The 15885-nt window shown below is 43.9% G+C and overlaps 1 protein-coding gene across 2 annotated transcripts; it reads right to left on the bottom strand.

Moving 5' to 3' along the window:
- Positions 1-5259: 5259 nt before the first annotated feature.
- Positions 5260-11140, bottom strand: dld (deltaD). Of its 2 annotated transcripts, XM_064317634.1 has the most exons (11): positions 10556-11140; positions 10100-10396; positions 9621-9681; positions 9196-9453; positions 8472-8532; positions 8124-8254; positions 7770-7939; positions 7391-7607; positions 6468-7281; positions 6243-6348; positions 5260-6127 (listed from the first exon to the last, which is right to left on the bottom strand). In XM_064317634.1, exons 1-11 carry the CDS (start codon positions 10607-10609, stop codon positions 6122-6124), a joined length of 2175 nt encoding a protein of 724 aa, XP_064173704.1. In that variant the 5' UTR covers positions 10610-11140; the 3' UTR covers positions 5260-6121. The 2 variants fall into 2 exon arrangements, with proteins under 2 accessions (XP_064173704.1, XP_064173703.1); XM_064317633.1 differs by lacking the exon at positions 5260-6127 and having other exon boundaries at positions 6234-6348.
- Positions 11141-15885: the final 4745 nt, after the last annotated feature.

Genomic DNA, 15885 nt, shown 5'->3' with positions numbered 1-15885 from the left:
ACTGTATTTAACCCCTGGGGATTACTATTCACTGCGGAGATCCTGACTCACCCCAGCTCGCCCCATCTGCCATTTGAAATGATTATCATCTGAAGAGAATGGAGAGAGTTTGCAGTCATTAATCAGGTGTCAGTCCACTGGTCCATTCCCACAGTCCACGCTAGACTCCCAGAGGGACTCAGGCCATTCTCCTTTCTGCACGGACAGGACAGCTGACTCTTCAGCCATGACTGCATGTCTGTGAAGCCGCTGCGCATTTGCACATGTCTGCATTTGCTTGCGCAGGATGGAATTACTGCACTATTGGTGCAACAGTGTAGATCACAGTGCCAGGAGTTAAGTATCTTATACCTGACTTCTTGTTTGTGTATTCTGAGGTGATGAGAAGTAAAATGGCAAATTGATACTGATATATCCTACCTGATGATACTTTGGACTGCTTGCTCTAAGACCCTCCATTACTGTGCTGAAGATAGAGAGTCTTGCTAACCTTCACAGAGAGACAATTATTTCAGTTTTCTTCTAACACTACTGCTCTGCTGTTTTCATCTTAATGTCAATGGCTCGCAAAGTGACTTTTAGAACACCATACAATGTTACTCAGGACAAGAGCTTTGCATTAGAAGAAAATCCGGCTCTTTTATAAACGATTCGCCCCAAATCCTTTAGATTTTTCCCTAATGTTTTTAATGCTAAAATAGGGAAGCTATCCAAACAGATGATGTATATGTTTATTTTATATTTACTGAAATCTCTACCAATCCTGTTTAAACACCCAAAAATTAACAAGCTGACATGCATTTAAAATAACCGTTGTTCTGCTTCTTGTGCTTCGAATAAAAATAAGAAACAGGCAAAGTGCCTGACGTGCTTTAACTCGTACTTGTCATGTAAAAGCACCACCTCTCACCCTGATCACATCAAACTTTTCCCCTTGAAAAGAGGAGGCTCCCCCCTTGTTGTTTGTTCCCCATTCCCATCCTCACTTCGCTCAGAAAGTCCCGGTTGGCTGTGAGTGGACCAGGCAGGGCGAACACTGGCCAAGGGGGCATCTGTTGCTTATAGCGCTGACAACATCTGTTCCTATTGCTGCCCTTTCCCAGCATGCTGTGGGTTATGGTTTCTCCCAAAGGTGGCCTTTGTATCCACCATTGTCCATTCTTTCATTGTCTGGCCTGGTTGGTTCCCACGATGCATAGGAAGTTATTGGCATGTGCTTAGGGACCCGTTACCCATTCTCTGTCTGAAATCGAAGATATTCTGTCGCACAAGCTAAAAACTGAACCCCTCCCTGCTGGCTTGGCCATCGGCATACAAAGACAAATTAATTACAGAAACGGAAACTAATACTACAATATATACTGAACAAAAAGATAACTACATTTTAAGAGACAATATAATGAGCAAGCAAATGTTCTGGTCTGGCAAATTATTGGACTGCAATGCTTTTTTCTTTCTTTTTGGCTTTAATGTTCAGTTAAATGTCTCTAGAGTAAAATGTGGATCTTTGATGCTGAGATGTGGGGAACGTCTCTCCTGTGTACCTCTTAGCCTGTGTGGTTTCCAATTAGTTCCAATCAGTTTTTATTTTTGTAGTAAGTCATTTTACGGAAATGATGTCACTCAGTGCTTCACAAATGACATTTTTCCAGTGTGCGGCAGTAATTCCCTGACCCTTTTCAAAGGCGTTCAGGCCGTACTCCTGGAAAATGGTATGATGCTTAATAAACACAGACGATTCGGGGAAGATAGGCCGGGAGCTTCTCCCAGGAAGAGCGTGCGGGGGACTCAAAAGGCCTCGTCTCTGGAGAAGCGCTTTTAACCGCTGACCGTCACTGGCGTCCAGAAGAATAGCCCTCCACGGGGTGGGCAGGGAAGATGGCGCAGATGTTAGCCATAAACTCTGCTGACCTGTCCAAGGTCACTCAGGCCCGTTCAGACTGCAGTTCAGCAAGGCGCAGATGGAGCAAAGCTTTCGCATGAAACATTTCACTTCATACCACAAAGAAACATCTTTCAAATGCTGCCTTGTGCCTTACAGCAGCATTTGTTTCTGTGTGTTTCCTGTCATGCTGTTCATATAGATGTGATCTTGTATTTTTTGGAAGAAGTCTCTGGCCAAATTTAAAGGCATTTACTTCTAAATTAGCACAATTTTTGCATTAGTAGCAAATAAAACTTAAATGTTGACAGGTGGAGAGAGGGATGTATCTAATCAGTGCATATTACGCTTTGGCATGGAATTAGCACATAATTATGACACAACAGGGCATTGCTGTGGTTGTTAAATATATGTTGCATGAAGGTAAATGCATTTGTCAAAAGGAGGAAAGACTTTGGGGGAAAAAATTTTATTTTCCCTTTATTTGTAGGCATAAACTAAGCTGTAAGAAACGGGTCTTTAAAAAATATTTTTGTATATTTTTCTGGCCATTGTAGGAGTGCAGGAAAAACCCATGTAACTATCTATTCACATTTATGGGAAATTATCACACTTCATCATGCAAGGCGCACCAGTGTGAAGTAGCAAGAGTTATAAAACCGTGTCTAATTTTTTATAAATCCCTGAAGGCATTATAATAAGTGAATATAGGCGTAGTCATTCTGGAAACACTCTTTACGGCAGACAATGAAGTTGCTTGTTGTTTTCCCATCATAGAACCGTCTTAATGAGTTAAACCACATAAATGTAACCTGTATGTCATTTGAATAATTATATAAATTTCAGATCAATTGTACATATGTGTATGACCCACAAAATAAAAAACAATTCAGTTCTGACCATAGTGCACCTTCCACTGGCTGAATTACTGACAGACATCATTTTAAATTTCCATGAACCAAACAGGATATTTTGGACATTGGCAACATAGTGGATAGCTCAATATGTGCTTTCTTTACACACTGATTCATAAAAATATATACTGTGAATGGCTGTGTGAATGTAGCCCAGAGTGACCAAATTGATAGTCTCAGTGCAGACTGATGGATTGTGTTATGTCAACAGCATCTTTTTTTTTCATGGGAGTGTGTGTGACGACTCCCTTTGTGCCTCTATAATTGCTTTGCAGAAACAGTTTGCTTCCCCCAGCTGACCCAGTGGAACCCTAAATCCCTAAATTTATCCTGTCAGGCCACATCTGAGGGCGTCAGTGGCAGCGGCTGAGGGGATGCGGGGTGGGAGGTGGGGGTTCGGGGGGCGTGGCATTCTGAGGAGTGACAGGTGACCCCTTCACTTGAACAAAGAGGGGGATACCGCAGGAGCCAGAAGCCCTTTCTTTACCCATAGTTCCCTGCTCTCCGCAATCTGTCCAAATTTTACTTTCCATTCAGCAGCCTCACAGAAAACAGCTTTATACAGACTAATCCGGCCAGGAGTAAGACTGCGCACACACACTGTCTACAGACCGTACACACACACATGCACACACACACACACACACAATCTCCAGACCACGCACCTATCTCCAGACCGCACGCACAGTCCGTCTCCAGACCACGCACACACCGTTTCAATTCCGCGCGCGCACCATTTCAATTCTGTGAGCACACACACCATCATCCGACGATGTTCGGCTGCTCTGCTTCTGTCCCCCTTGAAGAGAAAAGAAGGGGGGGAAAGTGTGACGAGGTGAATCGGCTCATGCGGCTGAAACAGTGGCTTTGCTTAAACAGCCTCTGTTGTTATGCTAATATAGATAAGTGCAGAACTCACTCTCTGTGGCGGATTTAGAAGGGCTTGCTATGTGACTCGTGTCTGTTTTACAGTGAAAATGCCTATTGCTATTTTTGACACGTTGTTGAATCGATCTGAACAAACAAATTTAGTTTTTTGTTAAAGTGCAGGAATAATGTGTCTTTATGTAAAAGGAGAATTTTTTAATGTATTTATTTTTTTGTAATTCATCAGTGATCTCTAATTGCATACATATAGGAAATAAAGTGATCTGTTGTGCAGGTACAGAAAATTCTACATGGAGAATCTTTAATCCCATGCCCCACCCCTTTATGTACTTATGAATGGGAGTGATTTTCTTGCTCGTCACCATGCCGACAGCTGCAAGGAAGCGTGTGACGTGTGTTTCTCAGCTGTTCAAACTGCCCCCCCCCATCTCTCCAGAGTAAAGGGGGGAGCACAGGCTGTGATAACCATGAACATGGCGTCATCAGTCTATACGCACCCCACTTTCGTGGGATTTAAGTTTAAGGAAGTGAGTTTGGGAATTTTAAACATGATTCTGATATTCATTCATTTTGACCCACCCCAAGCAGTTCTTTTTTTGAAGTTCTTTCAAATATATAAAAAACGTTATTTCCAATAATCCCAAGACTTGTTACAGCTTGAGCCTGTCTGGTACCTGGATACAGTTTCAGATGCCATAGTATTGGAGGCGTTCTAAAAACTCACATGTGTATCTTCAGTAGACACATGATCTCAGAGCGATGGCTATATTTTCGGAATATTTGAAATTGCCTCTAACTCAATGAAGGATTCAGGCTCCTTTGATCTTATCAGACAGTCTTCCTAATTCTGATTACTGCTGATGGTGTGTCCAGTATGTTGTGTCTATTTGAACAATTACTACTTGTTACTCATTTTTCTCACAGAAGCCAGACTGTGAGCCAAGCATGAGAATGAGGCCTCTTGTGTCCTCTTTGAATTTCAAACCTTCAGCGTCAGTAGCACTGTCAAAAGAAAGTACAATTTTAACTATTTTAAATATTATGAGTACTGTTTGATTGAGAATTGTGTCTGTTGAAGAGGAAGCTAGAGCTCTTTGCATTTTTAGACAACACCGTAACTCTTTCCTATGGTGGCTTCTGTCTTCGTCTCCGTCTTAACAGCAACCTGCCATTATGCTGTGGGGTGTAGACTGTGATTACCTGGTGGGGTTTCATTAAGTATGGAGCCAGAGAGAATGGAAGACTTCTGTCTGCTGCATCCAGCCCAGAAATAACCTTGTTTTGAATTTGAATCCTCTCTGAGCATCAGCACTTTTTGGTCGCGTCTGCTGTCAGTTCTGGCCCCTTGGTGGTGGAATGAGCTTCCCATGCTGTTCAGAACAGCAGAGACGTTTGCCATCTTTCAACTTTGACTAAAGACCCACCTCCGCTCCTCCACCCCACCTAGCATCTTTACCCGCCCTAACACCTGATTGCCTGCAACTTTTTTTGTTTTCAGAGCATGTGGTTCTTTGCTGTTGTTCATTTAATATAGTTTGATGCCCTGCATGAACTATTCAGACATATACATACAGGTGAATTTGAATAATTAAAATTATTTATTTGGAAAAATATTTTCACGATCTCCTTTGTTAACAAAACATAATAAAACAATAACAATAAATTCTGTACAATGCTTCTTAAATACATTTACACTAGAAAACGAAGTCATATTGACCTGAAGTGCCTTTATACATATTTGCACAACAAAACAAATACAAAACTTAAATTATATCAAAATGAACTCCACAAAAATACATAAATTCACAAACCAATGGAAAATACAATTAAATTAAAAAGAATACCACTTTAAAAACAACAGTATTTGAAGACTTTTTTTTTCTTTTTGAAGGCAGTGTTTGTGTCTCCAAACCAAATCACAGGAATGGGTTGGATTACTTTGAAATGCACACGGCCATCAGTGCAGACTTCACATACACAGTGATCAAGTCATATTTGTTTGTGTTAAATACATTTTCTTGAAAGCAAATGTCCTTTAGTGCAATGAGGTAAGACTGACCCCAAAGGCAGTGCAACAGGTCATTAGGTACATTCCTGGGAAACAGCATGCAGAGCCTTGGTCAGGGGTGGGACGCAATGTAGAACGCAGGGGCCGGGATTGGACAGGATGTAGAACTCGGGGAACAGGGTGGAAGAATGACTTAGAACACGGGGGCCGGGGCGGGACGTAGGACGCGGGGGCCAGTGTGGCCCAACTTCTCTTTTCTGCTGTCACTGTGCTTCCTTCAGTTGAGGACCAGCTCACTCTGAACGTCAGTTTCAACATCTCAGTTCCACAGCAGCAGTCACGTGAAGGAAACCTTCCCTCTGGTTTGAGCAGCATTTGACGGAGTAAAACCTCCCGTAGAGCACGACGCCAGCAGGTCCACCGCGGCCGTTAGACCTGCGCGGGAGACAGGGAGAGAGCGGGCTTAGACTCGCAGCCGTGAGACAGCACTCGGCATCAGCACATTTTAACAGACAACCATGAAGCAAGACGCACGCAAAACTCAACTCACCTCAGTGGCAATTATACATTCATCTTTCTCCTCTGATATGACATATACGGATTGGTACTTTGTGTCCTTGCACGTAGATTCCGGACATTTGCTTTCTGAAGCGTCACTGTGAAAACAAAAATGAGACAAGGTATTGAGCATCCCCTTAATGTTTCAGCCCTGCATTTGTCCTCGTCAAACAAGTTCAAACACTGAAAGCTGGATTTTCTAAAACTTTTCTTTTACCTCTTTAAGCGTTTTCTTTGTTTTTCTTCTGACTGGCAGTCCAAGGGTTCGCCTTTTGCTTCGCACTTTTCTTGGCACCTCTCCCGCTCCTCTTTCCCACCGTCATCCGGCTTCAGCTCGTGCACCAGATTGTAATCCACCACCGGGTACCGCACCTTTCCGTTTCTCTCCCCAGCGCCGTTGTCACGGTGGAAGTCCACCTTCTTGTTGATGTTCTTCACCTGTGCGGAGCCGATGACGCTGACGGACAGGTCCTTCTCCCGCTGGCAGTTGTTGGTGATGTTGTTCATGGTCTCGTGCTCACCGGGCAGGTCCGCCTGCCTCCCCCTGTGCTGCAGCTTCACCCGGACGTAGACCACCAGCACAGCGCATCCCAGCAGGAGCACGAGCACCAGGACGACCCCCGCGCACGCCGCCATCCAGGGGAACCCCCCGCTCTCCCCGCCCTCTGAGTACCGCTTGTCGGGGCTGTCGACGACCGGCTGGCCCCGGGGATGCTCCGGCAGCAGGAACTGGCAGTTGAGGCCGCCGTAACCCGGCAGGCAGGAGCACACGTAGCGGTTGTTCCTCTCGTGGCAGGTGGCGCCGTTGTGGCAGGGGTTGTGCTCGCACCTACTGACCGGAGCGCTGCAGTTCTTGCCCACGTAGCCCGGCGGGCAGGTGCAGGTGTAGCCGTTGATGCCTTCCTGGCAGGTGCCCCCATTCTGACAGGGGTACATGGAGCACAGATCCATGTTGTCCTCGCAGTGCGTTCCCATGAAGCCGTCTGGACACTGGCACAGGTACGAGTTGACAAGATCCAGACACTGGGCACCTAGAATAGAAGTAAACTTTTAATCACGCTGCCGCCTGTGCAATTTCAGGATATGTGTCAGAGATGAGCTTTGGAAATGGAGTGAGGACTGGCCAGAACCAGGGCTTACCATTGGAACAGGGGTTGGAGCTGCAGTGATCAATCTTCTTTTCGCAGTTGAAGCCGGCGTAGCCCATTGGGCACTGGCAGTAGTAGCCGCCCTCGGGGTTGTCAGCACAGCGGCCGCCATTGAAACAAGGGCCATCGGCACAGGTCATGGCGCTCAGCTCGCAGTTGTTGCCGTAGAAACCAGGGGGGCACGTGCAGGTGTAGGTGTTCTCGAGATCCTGCCAGAGCAGATGCCATGTTTAGCCCACAGAATAACCGAAGCACTTACTCAACAGTGAACAACAAAGAAGAAAGAGCTGGATTGTGTAATTAATCCACAAATCATGTTAAACACTTGAGCACTGGCAAAGGTCTGTGAGAGAAAAAGTGGCAGAACTTACGGTGCAGCTTCCTCCGTTCCTGCAGGGGCTATCGGAGCATTCGTTGACCTCAATCTCACAGCTGGCCCCGGTGAAGCCAGGCCGGCAGGAGCAGGTGTAGCTTCCCTGCCCGGTGTTGGTGCAGGTGGCACCGTTCATGCAGGGCTTGTGGTGTGTGCAGTAATTCAGATCTGAAACAAACAGCAAGCAGAAAGAGGGTCACCCTCCTGCAACACACCTGTGGCTGCACACTGAAAACCCCTCCTGGTGATTTTAAAAAGACTTCTCCAGACAAATAGGTAACAGTGAAGCTGTAATCCAAACTCCAGTCAGAAGGGGAATGTGTGAAGAATGGGCCTAAAGTCCAGCACTCACCTTGGTTGCAGAAGAGGCCACCCCAACCCTCCTGACATGTGCACTGCCAGGGCTGCTGACAGGTGCCATGGAGACACCCTGGGTAACGGATGCAGTCGTCACAGTAACGCCCACTGAAACCCACTCTGCATCTGCCAGACAAACACGCCAGCGATTAGCAATGCAGCAGATTTGCCACTATTTGTATTTAGGGATGTGTTTTACGAGTGTAAACAATAGATTGTGCATAACCATCCACCTGGGAATGTTTCCATGTGATTTATTCAGAGGTACAGTCATTAATCACCTCATTTTGGTGCGCAGTGCAAACGTTATGGACAGAGTTGACTGAACTGTGGCCAGACTTACTTGCATTCTCCAGGTTTCTCACAGAAGCCGTGCTCCTCATCGCAGCCCGGAAGGCAAATCGCTGCAAGCAGACAAACACGCCCGTTAAAACCAGGAGAGGCAAATCGCTTCAGCACATGTTTCCTCCTGTTTTTATTTTCCTTCAGCCAGGCCGTATCCGTAAATCCTGGCTAATTTATTTCAAAGAGCTGGTGGCCCGATTGGCTGTTTCCTAGAAAAATATGCTCCCTTCATCACCAGGGAAGACATTTTTTTGCTTAACACAGTTGCACAAGGACAAAAGGAGTGCTCACAAAAGCTCCCTTTTCTCCTCACTGGGGGTCAGAAGTCCCCTTTTTTCATTCTTTTCACACAGCTCCTCCCCTCAGTATTCCCGAGTCCGTGGCGGTAAAAGTGGACAGCTGGCTTGCATGGTGCCAGGGCAGGACAGCTGCCCCATTGTTTCCACTCACTCAGCAGCTGCCCGCTTCGAACAATACCTCTCGCCGCTAAGCCTATCAGCACCGGGCGCACTCCAAAGCGACCAATCGGCCGTTTCATTTAATATATGGCACGCGTGTGACTATCAGCAAACTTTTCTCATTAGAATTGGGAGGGGCGGGGATAACTTTTTTGCGAGCTTTAGAAGATGTTTACTTGTTTTGATACACATGTTTTAGCATGCATTTTAACATTTTTATGTCATTTTTTGCCTTGTTACAGTTAGCCGCCTTCAGGTACTTACGTTCTGTGCAGTACTGCCCCTTCCAACCAGAATTGCAGACGATTTCGCCACGTTCTCCACAGGTAAAGTGACCGAAAGCATCATCACGGGGTCGGCAGAACACAGAGCAGCCATCGCCGTAGTAATGCTCGTCACACACGAAGCGGTAAGCGTACTTGAGCTCCGTCCTTCCGCCGGTTTGTAGGTCCTGAGACCATTCTTCCCCCACGGTAAGATGCCTCTGAGTGGTCACTCTACTAATCAACCGTTCCGGGTTTTCTAAAAAAAAAAAAGTTAATACGTGGATTATTAGCATAAACCATGTTAAGTATAATGTAAGAAACATATTTCCACTGAACATTTTGCCAAATACACATGAAGTTACATCGCTAAAATCAATTAATACAAGAATACAGAATTTGCACTTGATGTCAGGATGCCCTCACCTGTTGAGAGGTCATCTGCGGTATCAGTGTGTAGCGCTTCAATGATCAGAGAAAATGTACCCTGTTAAGAAAGAGAAAGTGATTAATAAACGAGACACTGGAAAGAAATCACTACAGAAAAACAAAGCAGGCCTGTAGGCTAATGTGTAAACGAGTTTACTCTGGTCAAATGGGTTTACAAAGGTTAATGTCTTACTAATGAATTCAAAGTATTGATTAATTGTGAGCCTTCACCACAGTTTCTACTTTCCCAGTAAAGCACCGTTGTAAAATGAAGCGTTTCGGAATTTCACGCAGAGCTGACAATTACATACCCACCCAGAAGATGTGAAGTTTCCCACACAGATAAGATTTGGTAACGGTTAAATTAGGCTTAAACGTGTCTGGGTTTCTTTTATGCCTAAACATTGGAAGAAGCCCTTTGGATTTGTGAACGTTCATTGCAATATGTCCGTAAAATATAAATCAGTAATACTCACCGGCCACGTGAAGCCGAAGGCAAACTTTATGGGATTGGTGAAAGAGCTGTCCATTGTTTCAGGAACAGTGAATGAGTTGGACCCGAGAATTGGAGTAACTGCGCCGCCGTAGGTACAGGGTGGCTCCGGGGATACGTTCGCCTGGTAGTGCTTCAAGCAGATCCTAAAAAACGTTTTACATTCACACTGCTGAAACCCCGACGCCGTTCCTCCCCTACAGCAGTTCCTATTGCCCAGCGCTCCTTTCTTGTTGAGGAATTCTTGCAACTTCAGCTCGAAAACTCCAGAGCAGAAACCCTGTGGAGATATGAACACTGTTAACTTACTGTCCCTATGCATCCTTGCCGTAGAGGCGTAGCTTTCACATTAATACAATCTTAAAGTTATGTTTGTTGGTAACACATTGAAAACTGTGAACCCGACAATGGCATTGCATAAAGTGGATGAGACTAGTACCTGGCTTAGTATGACACACAGAATGGCTGCAATCATGAGCGACCGACGTCCCATTTTGGGTCAGGTCTTCAATAAATAATACGGAGCCTGGGAAAATAAATATATGTCCCAGCTCTGAATATAGGAAGTGAAGCTTTCCTTCACTACAGTCTCCCTCTCCCAGATCCACCTTTTTCAGTAAGCGTTAAACTGAAAGGCACGTCTTTTGTGAAACATGAACTCTTCTCTCTGAACTCAACGCTTCTTCTTTAGTTTCTCGCATCAGCCATGCAGTTTTCTTCTTTGAAAAGCAATAAATATAATCCCCAAAGCAGAGCGCACAAGATCCCAAAATAAGATTTGGGAATGAACTCGAAATTCCTTGGCAAGGCGGTAATTCCAATAGTGAAATTAAATTTTGCAGTTAAACACAAATTCTGACTCGTAGTTGCAAAGAAATGTAAACCAAGATTTTTTAGTTACTCTTTCGTTTGTTTGTTTTTAATGTTCCCTTTGTTTTGTTCGGAGTTAATATGGTACTGATCCAAAATACTTCTCTTCTAATTTCTTACAAGCTCTTCGTTCAACATGCGTGTGTCTAATGTTCCCGTCAGCTTGCCGCCGGTTTTATACAGACTGCCCCTACAAGGGTAATGAGATGCAAATGAACTACCCCCCTATCTGGCTCGAGCTGTCACAAAGGGACACTTTTGAAAGCCCTCCTCTCAAAAGATTGCCAAATGGTCACTGAGCTGTAAAATGTGCAACCCTTCCCCGTGGCACACAACAAAACCGTCTCATTTACATTCCAGCAAATCTTTAACCATAAGAATCCTTTTACGTCCTTTCATGACACAAAATTTCAAATCGCAGCACACTTTTCAGGTGCGAGATAAACCATTTTACCTGTGCAGTAAGCCTCTCACGCTGCCCAAACATATATAGGCTATAAGGATGTACTCAAAACGGAACACTTAACTTCAACACGATTTGAATATTGGAAGTCGCTAAAACCAGTTTGAGAGATATTACCTTTCTAAACTTTAGTATTTACCCGAAGTTCGGCGCATTCGTTTTGCTTTTTTTCCTGAAAAATGATTTGTGCAAATTATACGAGACCCCCTCAAAAAATAAATAAATAAACAAATAATAATAATAATAATAATAATAATAATAATTCAAATTTAAACGAAAAAAGGACGTTTTCTGCATGTTAGGCTACTATATGGCCGACAGTGCAAAATACACAATCTGACAAAACTGGCAAAACTTCGTAAACACATGGCCAATTATCTGAAAGAACAGCGGGCCCAAAAGCTCTTTCTTGTGCCCGGATTTTTACCAGCATAACATGGCAGCATGACTGAATTCCTCTTATGAAGTATACAACTTTATTCATTCTGAAAACTGTATGTATTTTTCAAGGGGTGGAGACTTTTTAGAGCCATGTTAAGTTTTGTTAAGTTTATGTAAGTATAGACTTTCCCTCTCACACGCTTAAGCTGGATAGTAAAAAGTGTGCTGATGTCCGTCGTTCGCGTGGCTGTCATTAAGGAGCTTTGTTATTGTGCGGGAAGAAACGTTTGTTCTCCGCGCTTTCAGCTGTATGGTAATTCAGACAGCACCTGCTCTTTTCACAATATAACAGAGAGAGAGAGAGAGAGAGAGAGCTCCCCTCGGCGCACGCTCCCGTCCCTACAACAATGTCCAACTTAAAGTAGCCCTTCCAGCCAAACAGAAAAAAACAGTACCAACCGTTATCTCATTATTTTAACATCAGAGACAAATAATTTGTTGTTTATTTGTTTTTATGTAATACAATTTGCAGAATTCAGCTACAAAACTCCAATCAAATAGGACACACCATTTTAAGATAGATTATTACAAGGTTGTCCCTTCAACTGTTCAAGTTACACCGTATTTTGTTTTTGGTAAAAGTGAAAGGGTGAGTGTGTGTGGGGGGCGGTCTCAATGAGGACATTAATTGAAACGGGATTTCGATTTTTGGATGGAAGGCAGTCTTTCAGTTTGCCGAGACATGCGGCACGAAAAAGCCACAGAAATTCCTTCACTTTCTGAGGGCATCTATTAATCCCCCTTAGAATGATAATTCCCCAGGTTTTTTCAAACTTTGATAGTTGCAAGTATGTCTTCGTATACTCAGTGGAAGCGTTGGATATCAGGGCTGGCACCAGTTGAAATGGCAGTACCTTTAGATCTCTACATTAAAAGTTGTGGCCCGTTCAGTAATTGTGTGCGCTGATGTTGCGGTTATTTTGCAAAAGGGGTAGTGAGAATGTCACCCCTTTGCCAAAATAATCGCAAATTCACTTAGACTGTATTTCAGTTCGGTGTTCCGTGGTCGTTGTCCATGCTTTAAGTGGTGTTCATGTCTAGTAGTCTTTTTTAGAGTTGAGAAGGTTACACGCGCTAGAGCTTACTGTCCTTGCCCGTTCTGCACCATACCCCATCGGACATTTATTAAACTGACGTGGCACACATTTTTCGATTACTGAAGCAAAGCGTAACCGAAAGGCATGGTTTAAATCCTTCAGAATCCTGCCCAGTACACATATTCTTTTCAAACTTAATTTATGCCACGCGAGTCTGTCTTGGTTAAATCAAGCAGAAAGCTTTTTTTTCTTACTCTCCGTCTTTCAGAAGGTGGACTATGGGAAGACTGTTTAACTTAAGTGTTTCTATAGGGGACTGTTGTAGTTTAACTCCTGCCCACCAGTAGCTGCAATGAACAAAGAAGGGACTCGAGGTCTGACTATTCATCTTTTCTTTGCGCTTTAATTTTCATTGATTTTGAATACAAGGGGGAGCCCTTGGGGATTCAATCTGAAGGGCACGACACGCCTTTAGACGCGGCTAGCCCTCTGGCCAACCATCTGCTCCAAACCAAATGGCGTTTTTTCACTTCCAACTGCATGTCTCTACTGTCTCGTACATATTGCACAGTCTTCATCCAAATTGAACTCGAAGCATGTTAAAGAACCTGTAACGGTATGGTCTTCGCCATATGGTGAGGGAAGCCAGAACTTTCATTTTATGAATAAAGTGCTCATGGGAACCTGTGCACGGCAGGCATCACACCATAACGACCGTACGGGCAATGGCTGTTACTTTACAAGTCGCCCACGGTACGGCTGGAATTAATCTGTTAAGACTAAGATTCAACATAATTCCTCTCACTGAATTAAAAAAAAAAATTTTTATTAAAAAAAAAAAACTTCGGGAGAAAATTTAACATAAATTGTAAATACACAGGACATATAACGAGTTGTGCAGTTTGCGGTTAGTTTACCCCTCGGGTATAAAATAAAATCCTGTTGGACACGGGTTTTACTACTGAATAGGCTAGTTATTTGCTGACTGCCCTGTTGCATAAATAAACAGTCACATGCGCTAGAGAGGTGGGTAAGGGATTTTCCTTCCTACACGGTTTCCTTGAGGATGTTGAGTTGGGTTCAGAGGAAGGACACAAATTTCTTTCTGCCGAACATATATTGTGTAAAGATGAGAAAAGCGTTATTTGCTGCAATCATGCATGATGTTGCGAAGGCATGTGCTGATTACAATAATAAAAGGTCTGTCGCGTGGCTTGCCAGCGCGCGGATACGGTAGATGATGGATAAGGAGCAGCTATCTCACCCCTCTCTCGAGGAAAAAACCAAAACCATCGCAAATCATCTGCTTCTGTCCAGCCCTTTGCTAATTTTAATGATAAAGCCTTCGCGTGTTTACCTGTGATCCTGGGAGCGAGTGAGCGGTCCTTTGTCTCCAGATCAGATTACTACGGCCAGCTGCTCCAAAGAGGGAAGGACCAATCTGGAAGTGGCCGTATTCTTGTTCTGTCTGTTGCTGGGGTCACACGGGGAGAAGTTTGGGGGATACTTTGGGTTAGCGATAGGAGCACGCATTATAGAGTGTGGGTTTCTAGGGTGGGGGTGGGCCGATACGGGGTTACTTTAGAATGCTTTTGCAGAGATGAGGGCAGTCGCGTGCCGATGTTTTCCAAAGAACATCTGCCTCTTTCCCCGGGGGGCGGTTTTGTGTGGTTGCGCATAGACTGACAGAAGCCTCGAGCGGGTAGGGGGGGGGAGGTTAGGGGTTCAAGACAATGGTATGCACATCTTAAAACCAACAGATTGCCAGCGACATCAGGCCCAGGTCTAAAAAGATAGTGAAACCGTTTAATTATAGCATATTCAGCCGCATTGTATGGCACGCGCAGCTTAGAGTTCAAAAATGTAAATGTCTAAATGAAACATAGGCTAGTATTTCATTTTTCTTGCAGTTACTTACAAATTGCAAAGTTGGACAAATGCGACAAAGAATTAAACCATACATTTTGGTGAATTCACATTATCATTACATTTCCATCTGAACGTCCTTATCTCAGTTACATAACGTCACATAAATTAGCTATATAGCCTACTATTTAGGCTGTAATTTAGCACTCAGAAATTGACACTGTATATATGGCCAATTTGGCTCCCTAGCTCCTTGCCTCTCACATTAGCTTTCTTTTTATGTTTTCCTTGTAGTTAGTGTTTATATTCAGTTTTTTATTAAATGTAGCACACAATTTCAGTGCATTGCACCGAGGGATTTGAACAGGGCGGCACCCTTTAAGAACGGCCCTCAGTCTCTGAGCATCTGGCCCGTATGAACAGATGTAAGAACCTGTAGGGATAGCAGGCATATGGTCTCTCCTATTCACACTCTGCATGACAGGGTCACAATTGATGAGCTTGGTGTTCACATAGTAACATCTTTTTGCCCGTGGGGCGCACTGTTATTTCACATATCTCGTGCACGGAAACCTTCGAACTGCCCCACAAGTTGCTTTTGCCTACATGCGCGTTTTCGCATAGGCTTTTTGAATTTGAACTCTGGGAAAAGATAGTACTCAAAATATTTGTCAGATGCCGTTGATTTGGTGTTTAGAATAAATATACCACAGTACCACCTCGACGAGAGAATAATAATAGGCTAGGCTTTAAAATGCTTGTCGCTTTTTAGGGGCACAATTACCCTTTTCCTCGTCTTTATTGTAATTGCCTTTTGTGGTTCTGTGTCTGAAATCCAATTCTTTCCGGTGTTCACAATTAACATCACAACTGCGTGTGAATGAGGACAATAAATAAGCCGATATTGTTAGACTGAAATCATTTGTTGCAATAAAACACTATAAACGGGATGTAAAATAAATGCAGAAGTACAATTCCCTGAGTAAATGCTTTTTACGTAGGGAAATTCGAATCCTAATAATTATTATTATAGGCTAATAAGAGACGGAGAATACCAAGAGCGGTCTTCTATTATTATTATTATTATGCTAA

Source organism: Anguilla rostrata, chromosome 18 (genome assembly GCF_018555375.3).
Source record: "Anguilla rostrata isolate EN2019 chromosome 18, ASM1855537v3, whole genome shotgun sequence".
Classification (NCBI taxonomy): domain Eukaryota; kingdom Metazoa; phylum Chordata; class Actinopteri; order Anguilliformes; family Anguillidae; genus Anguilla; species Anguilla rostrata.
The sequence above is the reverse complement of the archived record's forward strand: the minus strand, read 5'-3'. Positions and strand labels throughout refer to the sequence as shown.